This window comes from Heptranchias perlo, chromosome 1 (assembly GCF_035084215.1).
Source record: "Heptranchias perlo isolate sHepPer1 chromosome 1, sHepPer1.hap1, whole genome shotgun sequence".
In the NCBI taxonomy this organism is placed as follows: Eukaryota; Metazoa; Chordata; class Chondrichthyes; order Hexanchiformes; family Hexanchidae; genus Heptranchias; species Heptranchias perlo.
Window position 1 is genome coordinate 13,997,524 of NC_090325.1, and position 27,696 is coordinate 14,025,219.

Consider the following 27,696-nt stretch of genomic DNA (forward strand, 5'->3'; position numbering starts at 1 on the left):
CCCTCCGCCCACTGACCCCCCTCCCGGATTTCCGCCCACTGACCCCCCTCCCGGATTTCCGCCCACTGCCCCCCTCCCGGATTTCCGCCCACTGCCCCCTCCCGGAGCTCCGCCCACTGCCCCCCCCGGATCTCCGCCCACTGCCCCCCCCCCGGATCTCCGCCCACTGCCCCCCCTCCCGGATCTCCGCCCACTGCCCCCCCTCCCGGATCTCCGCCCACTGCCCCCCCTCCCGGATCTCCGCCCACTGCCCCCCCTCCCGGATCTCCGCCCACTGCCCCCCCTCCCGGATCTCCGCCCACTGCCCCCCCTCCCGGATCTCCGCCCACTGCCCCCCTCCCGGATCTCCGCCCACTGCCCCCCTCCCGGATCTCCGCCCACTGCCCCCCTCCCGGATCTCCGCCCACTGCCCCCCTCCCGGATCTCCGCCCACTGCCCCCCCTCCCGGATCTGCGCCCCACTGCCCCCCCACCTCCCAGATCTCCGCCCCACTGCCCCCCCCCCACCTCCCGGATCTCCGCCCACTGCCCCCCCCCACTCCCGGATCTCCGCCCACTGCCCCTCCCACCTCCCGGATCTCCGCCCACTGCCCCCCCCCTCCCGGATCTCCGCCCACTGCCCCCCCTCCCGGATCTCCGCCCACTGCCCCCCCTCCCGGATCTCCGCCCACTGCCCCCCCTCCCGGATCTCCGCCCACTGCCCCCCCTCCCGGATCTCCGCCCACTGCCCCCCCTCCCGGATCTCCGCCCACTGCCCCCCCTCCCGGATCTCCGCCCACTGCCCCCCCTCCCGGATCTCCGCCCACTGCCCCCCCTCCCGGATCTCCGCCCACCGGCCCCCCTCCCGGATCTCCGCCCACTGCCCCCCCTCCCGGATCTCCGCCCACTGCCCCCCCTCCCGGATCTCCGCCCACTGCCCCCCTCCCGGATCTCCGCCCACTGCCCCCCCTCCCGGATCTGCGCCCCACTGCCCCCCCACCTCCCAGATCTCCGCCCCACTGCCCCCCCCCCCCACCTCCGCCCACTGCCCCCCCCCACTCCCGGATCTCCGCCCACTGCCCCTCCCACCTCCCGGATCTCCGCCCACTGCCCCTCCCACCTCCCGGATCTCCGTCCACTGCCCCCCCCTCCCGGATCTCCGCCCACTGCCCCCCCTCCTGGAGCTCTGCCCACTCCCCTCCACCACGGATCTCGGCGCCCCCCCCACCTCCCTGATATAACACTTAGCTGTTCACATCCTCATCCTTCCTTTTCTCCGGTTCAACTAAGGCCAGGCTGGCCTGTCGGGCGGGAAACATACTAAAAAAAAAAGACGCCCTTACCCAAAATCGCATGGACGGCTGTACAGGTTTCCCATCAGGAATTCCCCCCGCCTTCTTCCTGGCTCCCAACTAAAGTCATGCTCCAAATATCTGAACCAGACAAAGTCCCTGTGTGTCCTCACCTGGTGCACTGCAGGAGCTTTACTGAAGAGTGAGAGGCCCTATATGTCCAGGATTCGTTGGTTGCATTAATTGCAGCAGAGGTGGATGCTTTGGACCAGCCTGGGAGCCACTCTGGAGCTGCTCAACACTGGGGAAATAGTCTAATAGCTTGATGATTTAAAAAAAAACTTTTTTTTTGCCGGAACTTAGTGCTCAAAGTGTGGGATGTTAGTATTGGAAAAAGGAACACCGGATTTTAGCCATTCAGTGTTGGCATTAAGCACTCCCAGATCAGACATAGTATGATTAGATACAGAACAAGACTCTTTCTATTCTACCTTAACAGATGTTCCTCCATGCAAATTTCAGAATAGCACCCTCAGCTGTACCACTGGGACATATTACTGTTTCTCTGACCAGCCATCCTGTGACTAATTTAATGTCAAACTAGGGGCAGTGCCGTAGGAACCAGAGAGACTGCCCACAGCCAGAAAATGAAGGAGACTTCAACTCTGTCAATCTAGGTTGGATTTTATCTAGAATGGATTTTAATTTTTTAAAAAGCCTTTTATAAAACCTATATATTTTGAATAGGTGGTGGTTTGGGCAGTACAAAAACTATTCCCCAAGACATTCTTTCCTCTTTCAATCTTGAAGAACCTAACTGAAATTTCTGAGATTTTCCCCCCAATGAAAGCCTGGGGGCGGTGGGGGGTGGGTGGGAAAGGAATGGTGATCAGTACAAACCCAATACAATTTAATTCAGGCCATAACGACCATTACCAGTGCAAAGGAAGGTCTAATGAGAACAGAAAATAACATTTCTGGAAAATTTGATGAAGCTAACAGTGGTTCTTAAAGGCCTCTCATCCAGTTGCTATATCTTTGTTTTATTCCTAGAAATTTGAAGGAATTTAAAAACATGGCTGATTTTTTGCATTTGTAATTTGACAGTATTTAGCTACATTTGTTATTCTTACTGGAGATTATGGATTAAATATGTTTCTACATCCGTGATCGCTGAAACGGTTTTGCCTGAACTATGGTTGGCTTGCAATATTGATACTGAGACCAAGAAATGGTGATGTGCGAATATTAGTGTGCAGACAGTGAATTTATTCATGTGCGATTCCCGATTCTGCTGTTTTAACGGAGGTGGTGGGGAAACTTTTAGAAATGATAATCCAGGACAAAATCAGCAGTCATTTGGACAAGTGTGGATTGAATACAGAAAGCCAGCATGGATTTGTTATAGGCAAACCGTGTTTAACTAACTTGATGGAGTTTTTTGATGGGGTAACAGAGAGTGTAGATGAGGGCAATGCAGTTGATGTGTACATGGACTTTCAAAAGTGCCACATGGTAGGCTTGTCATCAAAATTGTGGCCCATGGAATAAAGGGGGCATTCGGAGCATGGATACAGAATTGGCTAAGTAGTAGTGGTGAACGGTTGTTTTTTGGAATGGAGGGAGGTGTACAGTGGTGTTCCCCATGGGTCAGTACTTGGACCACTGCTTTTCTTGATATATATTAATGACTTGGACTTGGGTGTACAGGGCACAATTTCCAAATTTGCAGATGACACAAAACTTGGATGGGAAATGAACAATGAGGAGGATAGTGATAGACTTCAAGAGGATATAGACAAGCTGGTGGCATGATGGGCACGTGGCAGATGAAATTTAATGCAGAAAAATGTGAGGTGATACATTTCGGTAGGAAGAATGAGGAGAGGCAATATAAACTAAAAGGCACAATTCTAAAAGGAGTACAGGAACAGAGAGATCTGGGGGTATATGTACACAAATCATTGAAGGTGGCAGGGCAAGTTGAAAAAGCGGTTAAAAAAGCATACGGGATCCAGGGCTTTATAAATCGAGGCATAGACTACAAAAGCAAGGATGTCATGATGAACCTTTATAAAACACTGGTTCAGCCACAATTGGAGTATTGTGTCCAGTTCTAGGCAACGCTCTTTAGGAAAGATGTGAAGGCCTTAGAGAGAGAGTGCAGAAGAGATTTACTAGAATGATTCCAGGGATGAGGGACTTTAGTTATGTGGATAGACTGGAGAAGCTGGGATTGTTCTCCTTGGAGCAGAGAAGGTTGTGAGGAGATTTGATGGAGGTATTCAAAATCATGAGGGTCTAGACGGAGTAGATAGAGAGAAACTGTTCCCATTGGGGGAAGGGTTAAGAACCAGAGGACATAGATTTAAGGTGATTGGCAGAAGAACCGAAGGTGACATGAGGAAAAACCTTTTTACACAGTGAGTGTTTAGGATTTGCAATACACTGCCCGAAGGGGTGGTGTAGGCAGATTCAATTGTGACTTTCAAAAGGGAACTGGATAAGTACTTGAAAGGAAAAAACTTGCAGGGCTACGGGGTTAGGGTGGGAGAGTGGGACTAGCTGGATTGCTCTTGCATAGAGCCGGCACGGACTCAAAGGGCCGAATGGCCTCCTTCCATGCTTTAACCTTTCTATGAATCTAGGTGTTAGCCTGTTTAAAATAGGTTAACAATTTAAGGACTCCTACACTACGCACAGCGTAGCTTCAAGTAATATGTTTTTAATGAACAAAGGTAGATAATTAATATTGGTTATTTAATGTCAATGCAGTCGTGAAGCCTCTTGAAGATGAGACTAGATTAACAGATCACTTTATCAGCCTCAAACTGGAGGATGATTCATTTTGTGGTAATATTTGTGTAATATTTCTTTATTCAGCTCTTGGAAATTTTGATTGCCTGAAATATAAGTAAATAAAAAACCATTTAACAATTTTCTAACTGATGATTAAACTGTGACTGATTATCTTAGCAACAAAACACTTTAAGGCTCCTCAAATTTCATTAAGATGTGCTGTATTTTAATCACTGATGCTGAGCAGTGCTACTGCAAAGACTGTTCTTCGATTTGTGACCATAAAGTGACCATTTATAATCTCTTCTGGTGAATTACAGTGTCTTAATCAAATGGAGCTAATTGGAGTTGACATTAAATTAACTTGGCCCCAATTGCTGTAGCCTAAAACTGAATTACATTATAGTTTCTCCTGTGCTTTGTCCTTTAACTTGCAATCAGCCTAACAGCTGTGTCCAGTTCAGTTATATGGAGCATGTCGTTTTCTGCCTGAAGCCACTGATGCTGTCATTTTTGTTGGCTGATTTAATCCCTGTTTTAAAAAAATTATTAAATGGCTTTTCAGAAAACTCAAGTTTCGTAATGACAATGTGACCTTATTAACGTTGCATCACAGAGTTTTATGTTAGCGTAATAAACACTGAAAGTAAGGGTTTTTCAGTAATTGTACAATGACATTTTTTAAAAAAAGATTGCTCTTTAGAGTTTGAGGACAAAATTGAAAATCAAACTGTGAAGACATTTTGACTTGGGGTGATCTTGTGCCATCTAAAATCACTTGTTCTTTTTGCAAAATGACACTCTAATTGTTTGTTGTTTTGTAATGTACTGTAGCTTTTTTTTTAAATTAAATGGTTCCATTACACCGTATGTCCCTTTTTAAAAAAAAAACATTCTTGGTCTACAATCATCTGAAGCTAGGACTGCACTAAATAGCTGTAGCAGTCCTGTGGAAAGGACAAGCAAGTGTTTTGGTACATTGGCGAGTGCTCATTATTAACCCCTTGCATCCTTCTTTCAAGAAAAGTTGAGTTGAGCATGAGTTTTAACCTAAAAGCTGAATTTTACCATTTAAGTCATGTAATTTGTTTAAAGTACAGTATATGCTCACCTGTAATTATGTTGCAGTAGCAGTATTTGTTGCAGAATACTGAACCTTGATGTAATGTGTTCCCTATAATTTCTGACCATCATTTCCTCGGACTAAAATAGTTCAGAGGTTCTAACTTGTCAACAACAGCTTGCATTTATATCGTCCTTTAATGTAATAAAACATCCTAAGATGCTAAAGTCAAAATAATCGCTAAATTTAATATTGCTAATTTCCAGGAACACAATGCCCATGGATATCTGAACAGTAGAAATTCACTCTTCCAGGCACTGTAATGCACATCTATTGGATAAGGTGTTAAACAGAGGCCCTATATGCCTATTCATATGGTTCAAATCTATGTTGAAGATCGAATAGCACTACTTAAAGAGGAGCAGGGAGTTCTTCTAGTGTCCTGACCAATCATTATCACCAAACGCAGATTGAAACAGATGACCAGTTGTATTTATGGGAAGTTGGATCAGAATGCCTGCACATTTGCCGACACAAGACACTGCATAGTAATAGTATGAGGTGTTGTGCAAATGCTAGTGTTAAGCATTACGGAAATGCCAAGGAGTAGTTGGGAACTTAAGTACTTTACACTTGTGGTATAAATTATTGTGGGAGGGCAACATTTTCAAAAGCATAAACACAAATAGAAATTCAAACTGGGAAGACCTCGAGGCAACTGATGATGGGCAGTAAATGCAGCTGTACTAGCGACACCCACATCCTAGGAACATCTTAAGAACAAATACATTAGAGAAAACACTACCATTTAAGTACCGGGTGGTTATTGAAAGAATACTAGTTGTTCTTGAGATCCTGGGGGTTTTACTCATTAGTTTGTAACCCCATAAAGTACAGATGGATTCTGATCCATACTTGACCACAGGTTTCTGAACTTTATTTTAAAATAATGAAAATGTGTCATAGATATTTTGAAACTGGAATGATAACTAACACCTTCATTCAACAGGCACAATATCTATTTTCACAAATAGACTTCTTTCTGATATCAAGGAATAGGGCTGCACAGAGCCCACACCTCTCAGAAAGAGATTGTTGAGGTTCTGCGGTAGGAGTTATGAGAGTAGACCTCTGACCTGCAACAGGAAGTTTTGGTGTGCCTTTTATTTTTGAACCACTTCTTTCCTGGCCAATAGCTATCCTGCAGAAGAAATTACCCTGTGATAGTTCCCCTTATTGTGCCAAAGCTACTGAAAATTTTGACCTGAACATTGATTGAGTCTTTATGATCCCACATAGACTGGATCTGCCGTCTCAGATGGAAAGGCCAAAGTGACTTCCAGTTGGCAGCAGGGCTGTTGAGCGTGCTGGCTTAGTGAGGCGCGTAGTATCAGATTCAACTCGTTCTGGAAAGCATTAATACAAATGTATGAAAATGTCGGACAGGAAAAGACCAACTGGACCATTTAACCTGTCCTGTACAGTGGTGGTACCTTATATATCACAATGCAAAAACTCTCAGTGCACCCGGAGCCATGTAATCTCTTGGGGGAAGGTGAAAATTATAAACTTTATTCACCATTTTTACAATATTTACATTTTTAAAATTAATTAGTGATAAGCAATGCATTGGATATTACTTGGATCAGTACGAGAAGTGTTGAACAATCTTGGGTGCATTTCTGCCTGTTGTATTTTTTTCTGTTTTTTTAGAAGTGTATTTATAGCATTATCAAAATCCACAAAAACTGATTAGTCCCTCGGAGGTCTGCTTGTTTACTGCATTGACCGGTGGCTGCACAAAACTGTTTGACGTCACTGATGTGTATTAATGAGATGATATTTGCCATTTTTGCTGGCAATTCAGAGGTGAATTCATAGCTCTGTTAGTTGAAACAGATCACCATCTCTTCAAATATAAAACAGCTGTCAGATCTGGCTTCACTGCTCATTTTCGCTTATGCGCTCTCTCTTTCCCATCTCTCTCTCTCTCTCTTTCTCCCCCCCCCCCCCCCCCCGCCCCGCTCTTTATTGGGGTCTCTCTCTCTCTCTGTCTCTCTGTCTGCCCCTCTCTCTCTTCCTCCTCCACCATATGCACTCACATTGCAACTATTTCCTCTGTTTGCTGCGGGACATGTTTTGAAAAGACAATTTCCCGTTGCTAGAGAGAGAGAGTGCCTCTTCTTTGTAAAACTAGGGGGACTTTTCGTAACATTGAGTCATCGACAAGGTATCTATTCTCACCTTTGATGGACTTTTATTTTGGCAAGTGCTTAGTTGTCACTGCATCTTTTATTTCTGTGTTCCAATTATGCTGTTTGTTTTGCAGAATGTTATTTTGACCTGTCCATAGTTTCCAGCTCTTGATCAAACCTGCTTAACTATATGGTGATTTAAATAAATTAGGAGAATGCATTTGTTATGGGAAAAAATTGCTAGCTAAACTTTCTTTTATTGGTACTGAGTCCTGACTGGAAAGATCAACACTGTCTGGCTATTAACAATTAACAAGTGAAATATTTTGTAGCTTTAGCCCAGTTTTCTGAAAGTTGCACATGTTTTTGACTTTTTTTTAGGAAAAAAGTTTGAAAAAAATATATATTTTGTGTTCAAAATGGAGCACAATGGAAATAGTTTCATCTTTTCGGACTTGCCAATCTGTTGAGTCTTTGAGGTGTCTTTGCGGCATAATCAAATTGACTGGAAGTGCCGATGGCTTGTGCTGCAACACGTTTTTCTACGTTAAAGGCACACTATAAATGCAAGCTGTTGTTGGAACAGGTGGATTGGCCAAGGAAGAAATCAGGGAAAGATTCTCAGTTTCTAAAGAGCAAGAAAGGGAGGGGTACACATCAGTGAAACTTGCTGTTAGTGGCGCTGTGAATACTTGCAGTCTTCAGTCCATCCGGCCCTTTTATCTCATTTGCAATGTGCTCAGCAAAAGCTGTGAAGTTGTAAGCCTTGAAATTATGCCGTGGGATTTGAATGGCTTAGAACTCTTGTCTTCACTATTTTAAATGGCTTTTGCCCCAGCCAAGATAGCACAGAGGGGAATTTCAAACAATTGTGCTCAGCATTTGTCCAGCCAGTATCCCCAGCGTAATTTTAGAGGCATATTTCATAATGCGCACGTGCTGTGCAATTTTGTGCATCTCTTTGCTAATAGTTTCAGGATCTAAAAACAAAGACACATATTTCGTGTGTGTTCTTCGGCATGTGTGGCAGCTCAAAATGCTGTGACTTTAGGTTCAAGAGATCCTCTGGAACTTGGTAGTTGGAGGCCCACACGAAAAATATATTCAATTTAGAGCTGTGTTAGAGTGAGATATTTTAGTTCCTTGTTCACAAGAGCATGAAACACCAGAAACTTGCATTTATACAGAGCCTTTAATCTGGTGAACATGCCAGGGCACTTTACAGAAGAGAAATAGATGCAGTCAATGAAGGAATGGCGATATATGTCCAAGTTAGGAGGTGTGTAACTTGGAGGGGAACCATGTCATTTTAGGCAGTGGAGGTTGAAGATTTGGGAGGTGCTGCCGAAGAAGCCTTGGCGAGTTGCTGCAGTGCATCCTGTAGATAATACACACTGCAGCCACAGGATGCTGCTGGTGGAGGGAGTGGATGTTTAATTCTGGTGGATGAGGTGCCAATCAACAGGATTGCTTTGTCCTGCATTGAGTTGAGCTTCTTGAGTGTTTTTGCAGCTACGCCTATCCGAGCAAGTGGAGAGTATTTCATCACGCTCCTGAGTTGTGCCTTGTAGATGGTGGAGAGTCAGGAGATGAGCCACTTGCTGCAGAATACCCAGCTTCTGACCTTCTCTAATAGCCACGGCGTTTATGTGCCTGGTTCGTTGAGAGTTTCTGGTCAATCGTGTCCCCTGGGATGTTGAAAATGGCAGACTCAGTGATGGCAATGCCATTGAACGTCACGGGGAGGTGGTTAGGCTCTCTCGTTGGTGATGGTCATTGTCTGGCACTTGTGTGGCACGAATGCTACTTGCCATTTATCAGCCCATAACCTACATTGTCACTCAAGTGTAGTGAGGGAGTGTTGCATTGTTGGCAGTGCAGTTCTTTGGTTGATGAACAAAGGGATAGGCCTGATTAGGAGAAACTTGTTGCAGACATTTTTAAGATTGAATGGAAATGTTTGTGGATTTTTTTTTTTGTTTGTCATGTTCTATAAATCTAATTTTTTTTAGAAGTATAGGGTAGGATGTGTTGCCAACCAATGTGGCTGATGAAAGCCCCCTCCTGCCATACCACTTCTCCACTCTGCGTTTCCCAGGCCCCCCCCTCTGCCCGAACCCCACAATACTCCACTGAGCCTGCCCCTCCCCCCCGCCAAATTTCATCAGACTTGTCTCCATGAGACCCACCATCTGCCCGCTTAACTCCCGAACGCTCAGCTCGCTTTCTCCAGCCCAATGCCTGCAGACCTTATCCACAGCTCCCTTTCTTCAGGTGTTGTGCAGTGATGGTGGTGCCATCCTGGCAAACGGCTTTCTGCTTTGAGTTTCATACCAAGAATGCTGTATGGAATTTACTTGCTGGTTTTCAGTCCCATCCGGAAATTGCTGTATAAAACTGTCGTTCAAGAATGTCTGTCTGTCTCTTTCGGATTTTGTAATTTAACCATTGCTTAGTTATTCCTGTGAATATTTGTTACATTTTCTGAAGTATAGATTCACTTTTTAAGTCTGCAGGGTACTGTCATTTTACTGTATAGAAACTTGCTGACTTTGAATGTTCTCCACTATGTTTTCACCATGCTGATGCATGGTCCTATGGGTGCCAGGGATCCTCTGGTGCCTAATCCAAAGAACATTCTTTCATATGTGAAGCGAGACAGTGAGTGTGCTGCCAGGCTATTTGACTGTGGAAGCATCACAACTGAGCCCAATCCTGCCCAAACACTAGCTTTTTTTTTACTTTCCCTAAGCCAAAGATCAGCTAACTCACCATGGACCAGGGATCTAATCTGGCCCTGTATGTATCAGTTCCACAGTTGGCAGTGCCAACTAAGTGGTCTGGAAGAGTTTGTCATTGTTTGATATTTTCTATTCTTGGCTGCTGTAGTGTTTTCAGGTTCTTGTGGGGAGATTTGAGATCTGTACAGTCCGCAGCATTAAAATATTTTGCTTTCTGGTGAGTGTGTTGCGAAGCTCAAGAGTCTAGTCTTTTTTAATGGAGGGTCCAAGGGAGGACAGTTGAAAGACTGATGTTGTACATGCATGCAACTTTTTTTGCGTGAGCGAAGTGATTAAAACAAGGAAAACCATATCAAAGGTGAGTATTTCTACCATTTTACTGTAAGTAAAGTAATAAGAAAGGGAAGGTCTGCAGGTTTTACAGCAGGTAGTGTGTTTTTTTTAAGTGAACCTAGGTCCCTAGTATCGTTAACATTTTCTAATTTCAACGTAATTTAAAAGGGGTAACTAAGCTGAGGCAAGTCATGGCAGCAGACCTCGCACCCGTGATATGCCCCTCCTGCAAGATGTGGGAAGTCATGGACACGACCAGTGTCCCTGCCGACCATGTGTGCAGGAAGTGTGTCCACCTGCAGCTACTGACCGATCGTATCTCGGAGCTGGAGCTGCGGGTGGATTCACTGTGGAGCATCCGTGATGCAGAGAAACTCGTGGCTAGCACGTTTAGCGAGTTGGTCACACCGCAGGTAAAAGGTATACAGGCAGGAAGTGAATGGGTGACCACCAGGAAGAGTAAGAGGTGCAGGCAGGTAGTGCAGGGGTCCCCTGTGGCCATCCCCCTCTCAAACAGATATGCCACTTTGGATGCTGTTGGGGGGGGGATGACTTATCAGGGGAAGGCAGCAGCAGTCAACTTCCTGGCACCACGAGTGGCTCTGCTGCACAGGCTGGGAGGAAAAAGAGTGGAAGAGCTATAGTGATAGGGGACTCAATTGTAAGGGGAATAGACAGGCGTTTCTGCGGCCGCAACCGAGACTCCAGGAAGGTGTGTTGCCTCCCTGGTGCAAGGATCAAGGACGTCTCGGAGCGGCTACAGAACATTTTGGAGGGGGAGGGGGAGGGCGAACAGCCAGCTGTCGTGGTGCACATAGGCACCAACGATATAGGTAAAAAAGGGGATGAGGTCCTAAAAGCAGAATATAGGGAGTTAGGAGGTAAATTTAAAAAATAGGACCTCAAAGGTAGTAATCTCAGGATTGCTGCCAGTGCCACGTGCTAGTCAGAGTAGAAATAGGAGGATATTTCAAATGAATACGTGGCTAGAGGAATGGTGCAAGGGGGAGGGATTCAAATTCCTGGGACACTGGAAACGGTTCTGGGGGAGGTGGGACCAGTACAAACCAGACGGTCTGCACCTGGGCAGGGCCGGGACCACTGTCCTAGGAGGAGTGTTTGCTAGTACTGTTGGGGAGGGTTTAAACTAAAGTGGCAGAGGGTTGGGAACCTGAGCAGGGAGACAGAGGAAAGCGTAACAGGAAGGGACAGAAGGTATGGAGTAATAGGTAAAGTGTTAAAAAAAGGAAAAAGCAGGAACTAAGCGTCACAAAACAGATTTTGAAAGTTCTTTATCTGAATGCACGTAGCATTCGTAACAAAATGGACGCGTTAACGGCACAAATAACTACGTATGGGTATGATCTTGTGGCCATTACAGAAACATGGCTGCAGGGTGACAACGACTGGGAATTAAATATACCAGGGTATTTAACAATCAGGAAGGACAGGCAGGAAGGAAGGGGAGGTGGGGTGGCTATGTTAGTAAAGGAAGGAATCACTGTAATACAGATAAATGATATTGGGACAAAGCATCAAGATAATGAAACAGTTTGGGTAGAGATAAGGAATAATAAGGGGGAAAAAACACTAGTGGGCGTAGTATATAGGCCTCCTAATAGTTGCAACTCTGCTGGAAGAAGTATTAATCAGGAAATAGTCGGGGCATGTAATAAGGGAACAGCTATAATTATGGGGGATTTTAACTATCATTAACTGGACAAATCAAATTGGGCAGAGCAGCCTTGAGGAAGAGTTCATTGAGTGCATCAGGGATGGATTTCTTGAGCAGTATGTAACTGATCCTACAAGGGGGCAGGCAACCTTGGACCTGGTCCTGTGTAATGAGTCAGGATTAATTAATAATGTCCTAGTTAAGGATCCCCTTGGAACGAGCGACCACAACATGGTTGAATTCCATATCCAATTAGAGGGTGAGAAGGTTGATTCTCAAGCAAGCGTACTGAGCTTGAATAAAGGAGACTATGATGGTATGAGAGCGGAATTGATTAAAGTGGACTGGGAAAATAGATTAAAGGGTAAGACGGAACATGAGCAGTGGTGTTCACTTAGGGAGTTATTTTACAACTTTCAAAATAAATATATTCCACTGAGGAAAAAAGGGTGTAAAAGAAATGACAGCTATCCGTGGCTAAGTAAAGAAATCAAGGATAGTATCCGACTAAAAACAAGGACATATAAGGTAGCCAAACTTAGTGGGAGGATAGAAGATTGGGAATTCTTCAAAAGACAGCAAAAAGTAACTAAAGGATTGATTTAAGAAAGGGAAGTTAGATTATGAAAATAAATTAGCAAAAAATATAAAAACAGATAGCAAGAGTTTCTACAGTTATATAAAAAGAAAAAGGGTGGCTAAGGCAAACGTCGGTCCCTGAGAGGATGAGACCGGGAAATTAATGGTGGGAAACATGGAGATGGCAAAAATGCTGAACAAATATTTTGTTTCAGTCTTTATGGTAGAGGACACTAAGAATATCCCAACACTGGACAAACAGGGGACTCTAGGGGGGGAGGAGCTAAATACGATTAAAATCACTCAGGAGATGGTACTCAGTAAAATAATGGGACTCAAAGCGGATAAATCCCCTGGACCTGATGGCTCACATCCTAGGGTCTTGAGGGAAGTGGCAGTAGGGATTGTGGATGCTTTGGTGATAGTTTTCCAAAATTCGCTGGACTCAGGAGAGGTCCCGGCAGATTGGAAAACTGCTAATGTAACACCGTTATTTAAAAAGGGTAGTAGGCAGAAGGCTGGAAATTATAGGCCAGTTAGCCTAACATCTGTGGTGGGTAAAATTTTGGAGTCTATTATTAAGGAGACAGTAACGGAACATTTAGATAAGCATAATTTAATAGGACAAAGTCAGCATGGCTTTATGAAGGGGAAGTCATGTCTGACAAATTTGCTTGAGTTCTTTGAGGATATAACGTACAGGGTGGATAAAGGGGAACCAGTGGATGTAGTGTATTTACACTCCCAGAAGGCATTCGACAAGGTGCCACATAAAAGATTATTACTTCAGATAAAAAATCACGGGATTGGGGGTAATATTCTGGCATGGGTGGAGGATTGGTTATCGAAGAGGAAGCAGAGAGTTGGGATAAATGGTTCATTCTCGGACTGGCAACCAGTAACCAGTGGTGTTCCACAGGGGTCGATGCTGGGTCCCCAACTCTTTACAATCTATATTAACGATTTGGAGGAGGGGACCGAGTGCAACATATCAAAATTTGCAGATGATACAAAGATGGGAGGGAAAGTAGAGAGTGAGGAGGACATAAAAAATCTGCAAGGGGATATAGACAGGCTGGGTGAGTGGGCGGAGATTTGGCAGATGCAATATAATATTGGAAAATGTGAGGTTATGCACTTTGGCAGGAAAAATCAGAGAGCAAGTTATTTTCTTAATGGCGATAGACTGGAAAGTACTGCAGTGCAAAGGGATCTGGGGGTCCTAGTGCAAGAAAATCAAAAAGTTGGTATGCAGGTGCAGCAGATGATCAAGAAAGCCAACGGAATGTTGGCTTTTATTGCTAGGGGGATAGAATATAAAAACAGGGAGGTATTGCTGCAGTTATATAAGGTATTGGTGAGACCGCACCTGGAATACTGCATACAGTTTTGGTGTCCACACTTAAGAAAAGACATACTTGCTCTCGAGGCAGTACAAAGAAGGTTCACTCGGTTAATCCCGGGGATGAGGGGGTGGACATATGAGGAGAGGTTGAGTAGATTGGGACTCTACTCATTGGAGTTCAGAAGAATGAGAGGCGATCTTATTGAAACATGTAAGATTGTGAAGGGGCTTGATCGGGTGGATGCGGTAAGGATGTTCCCAAAGATGGGTGAAACTAGAACTAGGGGACATAATCTTAGAATAAGGGGCTGCTCTTTCAAAACTGAGATGAGGAGAAACTTCTTCACTCAGAGGGTGGTAGGTCTGTGGAATTTGCTGCCCCAGGAAGCTGTGGAAGCTACATCATTAGATAAATTTAAAACAGAAATAGACAGTTTTCTAGAAGTAAAGGGAATTAGGGGTTACGGGGAGCGGGCAGGAAATTGGACATGAAGCTGAGTTCGGATCGGTCAATGCCCTGTGGGTGGCGGAGAGGGCCCACGGGCTGAGTGGCCGGGTCCTGCTCCTACTTCTTGTGTTCTTTAGATTTGTGGTTGGGATCAGATCAGCCATGATCTTATTGAATGGCGGAGCAGGCTCGAGGGGCCGATTGGCCTACTCCTGCTCCTATTTCTTATGTTCTTATGTGAAGCATTTCACTTGAATGGAGTACTTTTTAAGTCAAATCACTTGTTTTACATAGAATTATGTAAAATGTACTGCACAGAAACAGGCCATTCAACCCAACTGGTCCATGCCAGCGTTTATGCTCCACATGAACCTCCTCCCTCCCTTCTTCATCTAACCCCATCAACATATCCTTCTATTCCTTTGTCCCTCATGTATTTATCTAACTTCCCCTTAAATGCATCTATGCTAGTTGCCTCATCAACTCCTTGTGATGGAGACTAAATATGGTAGTTCCACATTCTAACCGCTCTCTAGGTAAAGAAGTTTCTTCTGACTTCCTTAGACTACCAGACTGATCTTAAAGTAAATGAGGCTCATTTATACTGGATGTGAGTCTGTCGGAGACACACACACGGTATTATTGTAATCTGACATACTCTAGGATTTCTTGTTGGTGAAACTTTTGTTTTCAAGTACTTCTATTGTTATTTATCTCTGCTCTGCAACCACCATTTCTGGCCAGATATTTGCTGCACTATGACCTGCAGGCTCCCCTAAAACCAGCTGCTGCCTGAGGTGAAAGGGCAATGTGGGGTCACTCTCCCTCCATTCACTACCTCCCTCTTGTGGCACCTCAGAGCCTTGGTATTCAGTGGACCTTCGCCTGAACCCACGTCATCCTGCTCGCTGTGTGGGGCTGCATATAACAGAGACAGAGGGGGTAGATTTTTAAACGTGCCACCTGGGCGCGCAGATCAGCCGCCTGTTACAGAAACTGCCCCGATTTTAATTTCCAATTGATTTCAATGGAATCAGCATCAGCCGGGTTCTATAAAGGGGGCGGGGGGGGGTTCAAACTGCAACATCAAGTTGAGAAACAGGCCAAAACAACAACAACAACTTGCATTTATATGGTGCCTTGAACGTAGTAAAACATCTCAAGGCGCTTCACAGGAACGTTATGTAACAAAATTTGACGCCGAGCCACACGAGATATTAGGACAGGTGACCAAAAGTTTGGTGAAAGAGGTTGGTTTTAAGGAGAGATTTAAAGGAAGAGAGAGAGGGAGAAAGGCCAGAGAGGCTTTGGGAGGGAATTCCAGAGCACGGGGCCTAGGCAGCTGAAGGCACGATCGTCAATGGTGGGGCGATGAAAATCGGGGACGGACAAGAGGCCAGAATTGGAGGAACGCAGAGTTCTCAAAGGTTCGTTGGGCTGGAGGAGGTTACAAAGATTGGGAGGGATGAGGCCATGGAGGGATTGAACATATGGATGAGAATTTTAAATTTGAGGTGTCAATGTAATCAAGGGCCTGAGCATCTCCATGCTTTCTGTCTGTGCGGGGTTATAGGCTGTGCCCCCCCTATAATGACTGACACCTCACTGAAAGCTGCATTATACTACAATATTAGTAGAAATACTGTAGTAAAAGAAATTTACTTAAAGCTGCTTTCCACTAAAGCTAGAGTTGCTAACCCTCCAGGATTGTCCTGGAGTCTTGAGGAATTGAAGATTAATTTCCAGGACAATGCTGCAAGCAATCCAGGAGAAAAATCAAAGGGGCATTAAACAAAATTGTGAGTTTTTTTTTCATTTTCCTTAAACACTTTTGTTTATTAGTTATAAAAATATTGGCGATGATGGGGAGCGGAAAGACTGGATGATTCTTGACTCTCCGTCAGTCGGGTAATGAAGAGTCTGTTCCCTTTCCAATTGATTGTGGGAAGGCGGGGCACCATGAGGATGGACAAGTCGGGCAACCAATGGTGGGGCGGGGCGGTTGGAGGTGGGAGATCATGTGATTAAACCTGCAGGAATATGACCAACCAGAGCTGGCGACCCTAACTACAGTAGAAGTGTAAATACAGCCCGTAACACACTAGTGCACACTATTAACTGGCCTTATCGCCCAGATTCCTCATTGTTAAATGTCAGTGTTGAGCTGAAAGTGAGCAAATAGGAGGACTGACCAAAAGTTGTCTATTAACTACAAACAGTGCTAATTACACCCCAATAAGCACAATGAGCAATGCAGATGGGTAACTCACTGCCCCCTTACAGTGTACTTTTGAACTGCCTTCTGTACTGGTGGGAACCTCTGGTCTGAATGTGCGGATGAATCTGTACAGATCAGAATCTCATCCTCTTCACAGAACAGCTTCAGTTTCTCACGGCTCTACTCTGGCTTCAGATTCAGCTACCGAGCTTTCTCCGAGAGATTGGCCAGCACCCTGATACTGTTGTAGTTTCTCTGGGCGAGAACCACCTGACATTTCGGGCAGGACACAGCTGTATGCTGCTTTTCCCAACACTTCTCGACACAGGATTTACAGAAGTTGTGCTCACAGTTCAGTCGCACCAGCTGCACAAACACAGAAAGGCAGATGGAGCAGGTTAATTCCTCAGACAGGATTAAGATTTATTTGCTGACTGCCATCTCAGTTCCTGCTCTTTATTCTATCGCTGACTTCACTTTCAGTTTCATTTCTCTCAGTTTATTGCGAAATGCACTTCACGACCTGTCCTCTTAAAGGGACACTGTCATCAGACAAAATTGTCTGGCAAATCTTTATTTCTTTGAATGTCAAACATGCAAAGCACAATGGCACCAAAATTCTTGGGCCTGGGGGCCTGGATTGAGGATGCAGGTGTTGGGGGGGGTGGCTGGAATTTGGGCTGGCACCCAGTTCTGGGGGTTCTCTTGTGCCATGCCCCTTCTGTGGTGATGTCACTCAAAGACTAGTGGACTGACATTTACACCCTTCCCCTGCCAGAAACCCCACCAGTTCCATCTTCACTGCAACCCAGGAGAAAGTGCACCTGCAGGAAACAGGCAGACATTTTAAAATTTAATTCTGGGGATTTTTTTTATTAATTCAAAATATACTTTATTTCATAGAATTTAAAGATATAGAGTTCAATGTAAATATCACAATTCCAACCCTGTACAATTGAAACCAAAACACTCCAGATCGTACACAGTGATCTCATTATTACAATTGAAATATAATTTTTCTCATGACTCATGGTGTACAATACAAGGTTGGGTGGCCTTACACAGAGGCCTTTCCCCATAGAGCCTTTGTGTAGGTTGCACCTCGCTTCAGTGCGTCCCGCAGCACGTACTGAACCTTGGAGTGTGACAGTTGGCAACACTCGGTCATGGACAGCTCCTTCAGCTGGAAGACCAGCAGGTTTCAGGCGGACCAAAGGGCCTCCTTCACCGAGTTGATGGTCTTCCAACCGTAGGTGATGTCTGTCTCGGTGTGTGTCCCGGGGAACAGTCCGTAGAGCACAATGTCATGTGTTATCGAACTGTTTGGGATGAACCAGGACAGATACCAACGCATCTCTCTCCACACCCTCTGCGCAAAGGGGCAGTCCATCAGGAGGTGGATGACGGTCTCCTCCCTGCCACAACCTCGAGGGCAGCTCGTGGTGGAGCTGAGGTTCCGTGCATATTGGGAGGATCGGACTGGGAGGGCCTTTCTCACCATCCAGGCGACATCCTGGTGCCTGTTGGTCAGTTCTAGCGATGAGACGTCTCGGGAAAGAAACCGATCGAGTCCACCCTCTCTGTTCCTTGCAGGACTCTTAGAGCGTTTCGTGTCTGATGGCCTTGTGGTCGAAGGGGTTCCTCCTCAGGAACTTTTCCACCTGGGACAGGTGGGTGGGGGGGGGAGGTGGGGAAGAGATGGTCCAGCTGGATGGGATGGGATATCCTGCACCTGCTCGGCCAGCATGGCCAGACCCAGCCTCTTCAGTGTGTTGGACAGGTAGAAACTCAGCACTTGGTGTTTGCGTACTGGGGCTCTACACATATCCTGAGGCAGCTACACACAAAGGTGACCATCAGGATCAGAGCGACGTTGGGGACGCTCTTCCCGTGCGCCCCCCCCCCCCCCTTTTGTCTGGGATCTTGTACATGGTGACCCTGTGGACACATTCTACCTTGGACCTCCAGACAAAGTGGAAGATAGCTCGGGTGACTGTGACGGCGGAGTTGTGGAGAATGTGCCAGACCCTGGCCACAGAGAGCAACACCGCGAGGACCTCACACTTTATAACCAGATTCATGCTGGTTAAGGAGAGGGATCGCCCCTCCCACATACCAAACTTCTGTTTGGCCTTGGCGATCCGCTCCTCCCAGTTCTTTGTGCAGGCCAATGGCCCCTCGAACCAGCTCCCCATCACCATCAGGTAGTCAGACCTGATGGTGAAGGGGACAGGGACCGGGTCCCCCAGCTGCCGAAGAACATGGCAGCACTTTTACTTCGGTTCACTCTGGCTCCCGAGGCCAGCTTGAAATGGTCGCAGATGCCCATCAGTGTGTGGACCGACTGCTGATTGGAACAGAAGGCGGTGACATCGTCTATGTACCGGGAGGCCTTAACTTGAGAGCCTCCGCTGCCTGGGACCGTCAACCCACCCCCCCACCCCCCCCGGCCAATGCCTGCGTCCTTCCTGATGGATGCGGCAAACGGCTCGATTCAACATACGAACACACATGGAGGCGGTGGTGTTCCCATTCACCTGTTGCCTTTGTTCTTTTATGTAGTGGTGGTCACAGGTTTGGGAGGTGCTGTCGAAGAAGCCTTGGCGCGTTGCTGCAGTGCATCATCCTGTAAACACAGGATAGTACACGCTGCAGTCATGGTGGTGGAGGGAGTGGATGTTTGAGGTGGTGGCTGGGCTGCCAATCAAGTGGACTGCTTTGTCCTGGAGTAAGATGGAGTTGTGGGCCTAATGCTGGTTTCTGGTCGGCAATCGGTAGCAGAGCCGTTAGGAAAGGGCCACAGATGAATTGTCAGCAATTTTAAAAATTACAGTCTTCTGCTGAAATGGGCTGGAAGTCTCATCCCACCATGCTTCAGGCGAAGGGGGCAGAGCCTGAGGAATTTTGGCTCCCAAATGGGTGGAAGGTTTGACTGGAGGAAATTGCGGCTCATCCAGTACTGGATGTTGGACAAGCAGTCTGACAGCACAGAGACGGTGGAGGGGTCGAGGGGAGGTGGTGGTGAGGTAGAGCCGGGTGTCGTCAGCGTACGTGTGGAATCTGACTCCATGTCAGCGGATGATATTGCCAAGAGGTGAAGCATGTAGTTGAGGAAGATTAGAGGGCCAAGGATAGATCCTTGGGGGACTCCAGAGGTAACGGTAAGGCCCAGTAGAGAAGCTGTTGCAGGAGGTATGACTGTACAGGTAAGAATAGAACCAAGTGAGGGCAGTCCCGTTGAAATGGACAATGGAGGAGAGATATTGGGGCAGGATGTGTGGTCAACAGTGTCAGAGGCTGTGGATAGGTCAAGGAGGGATAATGTACTGTGGTCACCGCTACGGAGGATGTCATTTGTGACTGTTTAGGGATGTTTTGAATCTGTTGCCGGGGTGAAAACCTGATTGGAGAGGTTTAAACGTGGAGTTGCAGGAATGATAGGCACGGATTCGGGAGGTGACAACATGTTCAAGGACTTTGGAGAGGATAGGGAGATTGGAGATGGGTCTCAAGGGACGAAAGGTGTTGCAGCTAAATTCAATGAGGAGTTAACGGAGACATGTGAGATTCCTCAGTGATTTCATCGCATAGACCTCCTCATGAGACTAACACGGGACGCAACCAACAGAGTACCCTTTGTCGTCCAGTACTTCCCCGGAGCGGAGAAACTACGCCATGTTCTCCGCAGCCTTCAACATGTCATCAATGACGACGAACACCTCGCTATGGCCATCCCCACACCTCCACTACTCGCCTTTAAACAGCCACCCAACCTCAAACAGACCATCGTTCGCAGCAAATTACCCAGCTTTCAAGAGAACAGCGTCCACGACACCACACAACCCTGCCACGGTAACCTCTGCAAGACATGCCAGATCATCGACACAGATACCACCATCACACGAGAGGACACCACCCACCAGGTGCATGGTTCATACTCCTGTGACTCGGCCAACGTTGTCTACCTCATACGTTGCAGGAAAGGATGCCCCAGAGCATGGTACATTGGCGAGACCATGCAGACACTGCGACAACGGATGAACGGACACCGCGCAACAATCGCCAAACAGGAGGGTTCCCTCCCAGTCGGGGAACACTTCAGCAGTCAAGGACATTCAGCCACCGACCTTCGGGTAAGCGTACTCCAAGGCGGCCTTCAAGACACACGACAACGCAAAATTGTCGAGCAGAAATTGATTGCCAAGTTCCGCACCCATGAGGACGGCCTCAACCGGGATCTTGGGTTCATGTCACGCTACACGTTACCCCACCAGCGAACAAATGTTATCTGTTTTTAATATAACGGGTCAGTTGCTGTCTTTTCTATGTTTCTACCTCTCTATCTCTGTTTTTTTTGTTTGTTTTTTTTGGTGATTTGTATATTCTGTGAGACCTGGCAGGTAACACCTGTCTGTCTGCACACTGATTGCCTTGGCAACGGGCAGTTGAAAAAACTGTCTGTACTCACCAAGCATTGTTCTGTGAATTATAAATGCGACTTCATTTCGAGGATTTCATTTCCACATCGTTCACCTGAGGAAGGAGGTAGCCTCCGAAAGCTTGTGAATTTAAAATAAAATTGCTGGACTATAACTTGGTGTTGTAAAATTGTTTACAATTGTCAACCCCAGTCCATCACTGGCATCGCCACATCAGTGATTTCAGGCAAGGAATCTCCTTTGGCAAACTAATCTCACTGTCCCACTCTCCCCATAGCCCTGTATTAATCCCAAATTAATCCTGCTGCTCTGTTCTCGCCTCAGCCCTGTATCAATCGCAAACTAATCCCGCTGCCCCGTACTGCCATCATAGCCCTGTATCAATGCCACACTTGTCCCACTGCCCTGCTCCTCATAGCCCTGCATCAATCCCAAACTAATCCCAGTGCCCCGTTCTCTCCCCATAGGCATTTTATAGACAAATGCAGCAGCCAATTTGTACACAGCAACCAACAAACAGCACTTGAGTTGAAGTGGTAGTGGTTGAGGGAGAAATGTTGGTCTGAACATTGCTCTTTTTCAAGTAGTACCAAAGGTGATAATCTCAACTCAGTGGTGGCTCTCTTGCCTCTGGATTAGAAGGTTGTTTGGGCATCGCTCCAGAAACTTGAGGAAATTGTTTGGGCTGGTGCTTCGGTGCTGTACTGTCGGGGGTGAAATTATAATCGAGGCCCTATCTGCCGCTTTGGGTGGATGTAAAAGAATCCCATTGCAATATTTGAAGAGAAGGCAGTTGTCCTGGCCAACATTTATCACTGAACCAACACAACAAAAAACAGATTATCTGGTCATATATTTCATTGCTGTTGTGGGATCTTGCTGTGTGCAAATTAGCTGCCAAGCTGCCCTACATTATAACAGTGACTACACTTCAAAAGTGCTTCATTGGCTGTGAAGCACTTTGGAACACCCTGAGGTTGCTATATAAATGCAAGTTATTGCAAGATGGGTTGTTAATTGGCTGGGGGGGTGGAGGCGGTAGGAGGCACAGAGTAGGGAAAAAGGCTTGATCTCTGATTGGCGGGATGTGATAAGTGGTGATCCTCAGGCAACTGTACTGGGGCCTCAGCTTTTCACAATATATATCGATGACTTGTACGAAGGAATAGAGAGTTATATATCCAAGTTTGTAAATGGTGTTGTTAGGAATAGTGAGTTATGTGGATGGGAGCAGTAGTTTCCAAAGGAACATACATGGACTAAATGAATAGGCAAAACTATGACAGGTGGAGTTAAATGTGGGGAAATGTGAGGTCATCCACTTTGGATCTGAGAAAGACAAAACTGGAATATTTTCTAATGGTGAGAAACTAGGAGCTAGGGATTTAGGTGTCCATGTGCACAAATCACTAAAAACTAATGCACAAGTACAAAATTAATCAAAAAAGGCGAATGGAATGTTGGACTTTGTCTCAAGGGGATTGGAATTCAAAAGTGAGAAAGTGATGCTTCAGTTGTACAGAGCCTCGGTCAGACCTCATCTGGAGTACTGCGTTCAGTTTTGGGCACTGAAACTCGGGAAAAGTATATTGGTCTTGGGAAGGTATACAGCGCAGATTCAACAAAATGATACCGGGGCTTAAGGGTTAAATTATGAGGACAGGTTGCATAAACTTGGCTTGCATTTCCTTGAGTTTAGATGGTTGAGGGGTGAACTAATCGAGGTCTTCAAAGTGATTTGATAGGATAGATAAAGAGAAACTATTTCCTCTGGTGGGGATTCCAGAAAAAGGGGGCATAATCTTAAAATTCGATCTGGGCCATTTAGGAGTGAAATCAGGAAGCATGCTTTCACACTAAGGATAGTGGAAAACTGGAACTCTCTTCCCCCAAAGGCCTGTGGATACCAATCCAATTGAAATTTTCATGATTGAGATCGATAGATTTTTTGTTAGGTAATTCTATCAAGGGAAATGGAACAAAGGTGGGTAAATGGAGTTGAGATACAGATCAGCCATGAACTAATTGAATGGTGGAACAGGCTTGATGGGCTGAATGGCTTCCTCCTTTTCCTATGTTTGTTTGTTTCTTCTTTAAACCAAGGTGGGCAGAAGAAGGTGTAATGGGAAGATTATAGGGTTGGTATATTCTGGAAGGATGAGGTCTGATGGGCTGCCTTCATCCAAACCTATTTGTGATGTATTATGAAAGGGTTAACTTAATGCTGTTGTACAGGATTTATCAGAAAAGGAAACGGGAGGTTCATAGAAAGGCGTTGAATTTCCTGAAAGGAACAAATGGAATTTTTGTTGCTTTGTCTAGCACTTATCTTTGTGAGTTTTATCCGGTGCGCCTGACAATTTTCCAGCCTGTTTTAACAATATCCCATCTCATTTTCTGATGAATTTTCATTTTTTTTCTCAACAATATTTCAACAGTCCAAAATCCACGCTAACAATGGGCTTCTAGTGCAGTGTTTGGTTACAAGTTGCAATGAATGTCTGTGATTTTCATCACATCTATATTCTTCTGCGTTTCATGTCTCGTTGCTGCCCTTGTAAGTTGTTTGATAATTGAGAACTTGTTTTCTTACAAAAGTTGCAACGCAATTTGAGGGCTGCACTTCTTAATAATAGTGCAGAATGATTAAAATCATTTCACTGTGAAGCAATGTTATGGATTTTGAAGAGGTAAGACCTTCAGTACATTTATACTGTTTGGTAGGTTTGTTTTAAAGCACTGGAGCATTTTACTCGGTTAAATGTCATGCTTAATCATTTTCCACTATTAAATTCTCTTACCGTATTCTTCTGTTTATTTGAATCACGGTAATTGGAAATGCAGAATTTTATGTACCCAACTTCCATTGAACCCTTTGACTGCCAGCTGCTGTTTAATGCATTTGCGTTCTAAAACTATTTGTCTATCTGGAATAATTTGATTTTAATTCTGTGATGATTGTACATCACTTTGCGTTTCTAATCATAAAACATAACATTTTATGTTGTGTGCAATTGGTACTATTTGAAAGATGAACAGTTCCACTTGTTCGACGAAATAGAGAGATACTTATAGAAGAGAGGAAAGGCAGGAAAGTGCTGTCATAGGAGAGGTAGTACTGTCACAATAGGGTGGAATGGCCTGCTATGTGTAAACTTGTTTAGTTCAGTGAGAAGTATTTCAAAAAGGTAGGAGGTTAACAGTATCACTATTGCACCATGTTTTATGACGTTAATACAAATTTTGACTAAGTATTTGAAAAGGTCAGTGAATGGCTACAGTGAACCCTTGATCCATTTTATAGAAGAAAAGAATGTGCAAAATAAAAATTGTTATTCATTAAAAGGAAGACTTATGCCTAAGGGGTAGTGATCCTTATTGTGGACCAAATTGCATATTGGAAATGCAGTACACTCCTTTTTGGATGCAACTGAACTCTCAATTCAATTAGTCAAGGATGTTAATCCTCATGTCTGGCAATTGTAGAAAAAACTAATTAAGCATATTCCAGGTCCTTTTTACCCCTGATTCTTTTTAATTTGCTTGACTCTGGACAGGTGCAAGTTAAAAGGAGTATAGTGTATCAGCTTCAGAAATCCTGAAAATGTTGATCTTTAGTTAATATCAGCTTTTTCAAATAATAGCATAAGTTCACCAATCTCACGGCACCCACAAGGAGTCGCACTGAGAGGGAGCAACGTTGTCTCTGACCCATGTCCCCTTCCAGCCCAGCCCAGCTCGGTGCTGAGAATGAGATCAGTGAGGGCCCTGAATATTGTAATCCTGAAGTCTGTTCCTACTCAAGCAGAGAGTACACTGAATTCTATTATCTGCATAATTTATTTAAATGATTTTATCATGTTCAATATCTTTATGGTCATAACGTATTAAATCCATTTGTTAGGTTTGTTTTAAATTTTATGCATGTCCCTTTTACTTTGTAGATTGCCTTTTCTCAGCACAGCAACTTCATGGACCTTGTGCAGTTCTTTGTCACGTTTTTCAGGTGAGTCAAAAGTATATATCTGATTCATATAAAAATTTATTGCTGATTTTTAAACTCTTTAATCCACTTGCTTCTCTTATTCAAAATGTGTGTTTTTGCAGAATCTGGATAATCTTGTAAATACTGCTGCAGGATTTGTCCTTTTCACAGCAATGTGCAAGTTCAGCCAATAACCTGGAGTTGCCAAAGCAATATCTATTATATAGTGAAATCATTGAGTGGGTTGCAACATTCCATTTCAAAACACACTGGGTCAGAACTTGCTCCTGAAATAATGGAGAGCTCACCAGCGCTGTCCATTTCTCATGACGAGTCGAAGGAGCAAGTTCCCTCATTTGTACATACGTAATAAAATTGTGAACTTGCTTCTATTGGTTCGCCGACAATTTGACAGCTTCGGAATTAAAGAGCACGTTGAAATCTTTGAAATCACAGAAAAATTGAAAACTTGCTCATCTGCCCACCTGGAAAGTAACTAATTACACCATCAAAAAGGTAGGCTTAAAAATACCAGGTCTAAACTAAGTTTTAAAAGCGCGGTTAATCTTAGTGACTGCCAAACAACTAAAAATTAAATATTAAAAATGTGGAGTCTCATATTCCTCCTTATTTTAATAGGTTTTGGTCATCTAAAAAATTTTTTTTTTAAAATTACATTTTTAAAAAACTTTTCCCTTCTGTCTCTTTAATTATTTCTTTAGCTATTTATAAAAAAAAATTAAATTTTTATTTCAAAAGACTTCCAGAATGCTAACTTTAAATGAATGAAGTCTGCTTGCCTGCTTATGGGCATGACTTCTCTTCCTGATAGATTCTGTGGCCGTGTCTTTTATTGTCACAGACTGTTCCATGCGCATCACCGTACGCTGCTCAGAGGCTGGGTTGATGGCGCACAATTTTTTAACAGTTCAAAATCAAGCAAGGTGACGCCACAGAGCCGCAGTAAGTACATTGGTTAATACAATTCGCAGGAGCTGCAGTGATCGTTGCCACGCCGCTCTGTGCACGTTCTGGCCCATTAAAAAGTCCTACATCATACTCTGCCAATGTGAAAATGTGTCGGCGTTTACCTGCAGTACCAGTTACGCCTGTGGGTAGCACTCCGGGGCTTTTCTAATGTTAAATGTCACATAATGGCCCATAATTTATAAAATTATGAGGCTAACAGCGCACAGTAACTTCCGATGAGCGCACATGCGCAGTTAAACGTGAAAATCTGGAAGTCGCTATCCAAGATGCGTTGCCCCTCCATCAACTTCATGAAAACGGCATCTTGCTGTCTGACTCACCATTCAACTACATTGCACGGCATGAATTTCCTGTACTTGGGCTAAACTCGCCACAAAAAATTAGGGCTTGTCCATTCCTGTTTAAGCACCTTTTTAGTGATATGATGAGGCTTAATTACTGCTGAATATGCGGTCCACTGTTAGTAACATGGAAGACTGGAAAAGTCACTCCTGATTTAAGAGCTAACTAAACAATGACTTATAATTGCTCTGGCTGGCCTTGTATGCTTAGTGTCAGTGCAACTTCATTCAAATATTTTATTTTCACAAAGTGCAGAGAAGTAGCCACCCACCAAAAGTTTTATGTTTTCTCTGGCAATCATGCACAAAATTTTCCCAGTGAAGAAAGCACCTACTGTGACCTGTGACAAACTGCAGGATGACTAAGGAGTATTACACCCCCTTCCCCCATCCTCAAGATTTGAGTTATGTTAAATTGAGTGGGTAGGCTGGTCACAGTAATCGCTTGGTGATGTGTGTAAGAAATGACCAGCTAATGTGCTGAAGATTGTTCAAGGTGATATGTCATTTGCAGAGTAGTGAGGCAGGATGATGTATGAAGATAATGGCTCAGAAGTGCTTGAGCTGCTGCTGCAGCTTGGGGGAGGGTGTTGTAGGACCCATGTTGGTAAGATGAAGATGATGTTAAAAATTCAACTCTGTCAAGTTCTTTCAGCCAAGTGTCTAAAGAGGTCAAAGCAAGTTTAAGAGTTTCAAAGAAGGCTTAGTGTAATTACAGTGAATATTTAGAATTTACATTTTCATCACAGTCTTTGAAAACAGCCAGGTGACGTGCATCAAGCTGCAACAGGTACATTGGCTGATTATATTGAAAAGTTAAACACAGGACAAAAACAAACGCTCTCCCTGGCCACTGTCTGAGACTGAACCAGACCACTCGCAACCTTGGCATCCTATTCGACCCTGAGAATAGCTTCTAACCACGCATCCGCTCCATCACCAAGACCATCTACTCCCACCTCCATAACATTGCCCATCTTCGTCCCTGTCTCAGCCCATCTGCTGCTGAAAGCCTCATCCATACCTTTGTTATTTCTAGTCTTGATTATTCCAATGCTTTCCTGGCCGGCCTCCCATCTTCCACCCTCCATAAACTTGAGCTCATCCAAAACTCTGATGCCCTTATCCTAACTTGCACCAAGTCCTTTTACCCATCACCCCTGTGCTTGCTGATCTACATTGGCTCCCAGTCCAGGACAGCCTCAATTTTAAAATTCTCATCCTTGTTTTCAAATCCCTCCATGGCCTCGTCCCTCCCTATCTCTGTAACCTCCT

At 44.9% G+C, this 27,696-nt stretch overlaps 1 protein-coding gene across 4 annotated transcripts in view; it reads left to right on the forward strand.

Moving 5' to 3' along the window:
- The window catches only part of atrn (attractin), a 370,377-nt gene that overhangs the window by 189,201 nt on the left and 153,480 nt on the right, over window positions 1–27,696 (forward strand). For 2 of the 4 annotated variants that reach the window (XM_067981305.1, XM_067981340.1), the window contains exon 25: window positions 25,050–25,111. In XM_067981305.1, coding sequence (XP_067837406.1) covers window positions 25,050–25,111 — 62 coding nt within the window. Of the gene's footprint in view, window positions 1–1,769; window positions 5,370–25,049; window positions 25,112–27,696 lie in introns of those variants that run through there. The other 2 variants (XM_067981351.1, XM_067981371.1) reach the window with 2 other exon arrangements.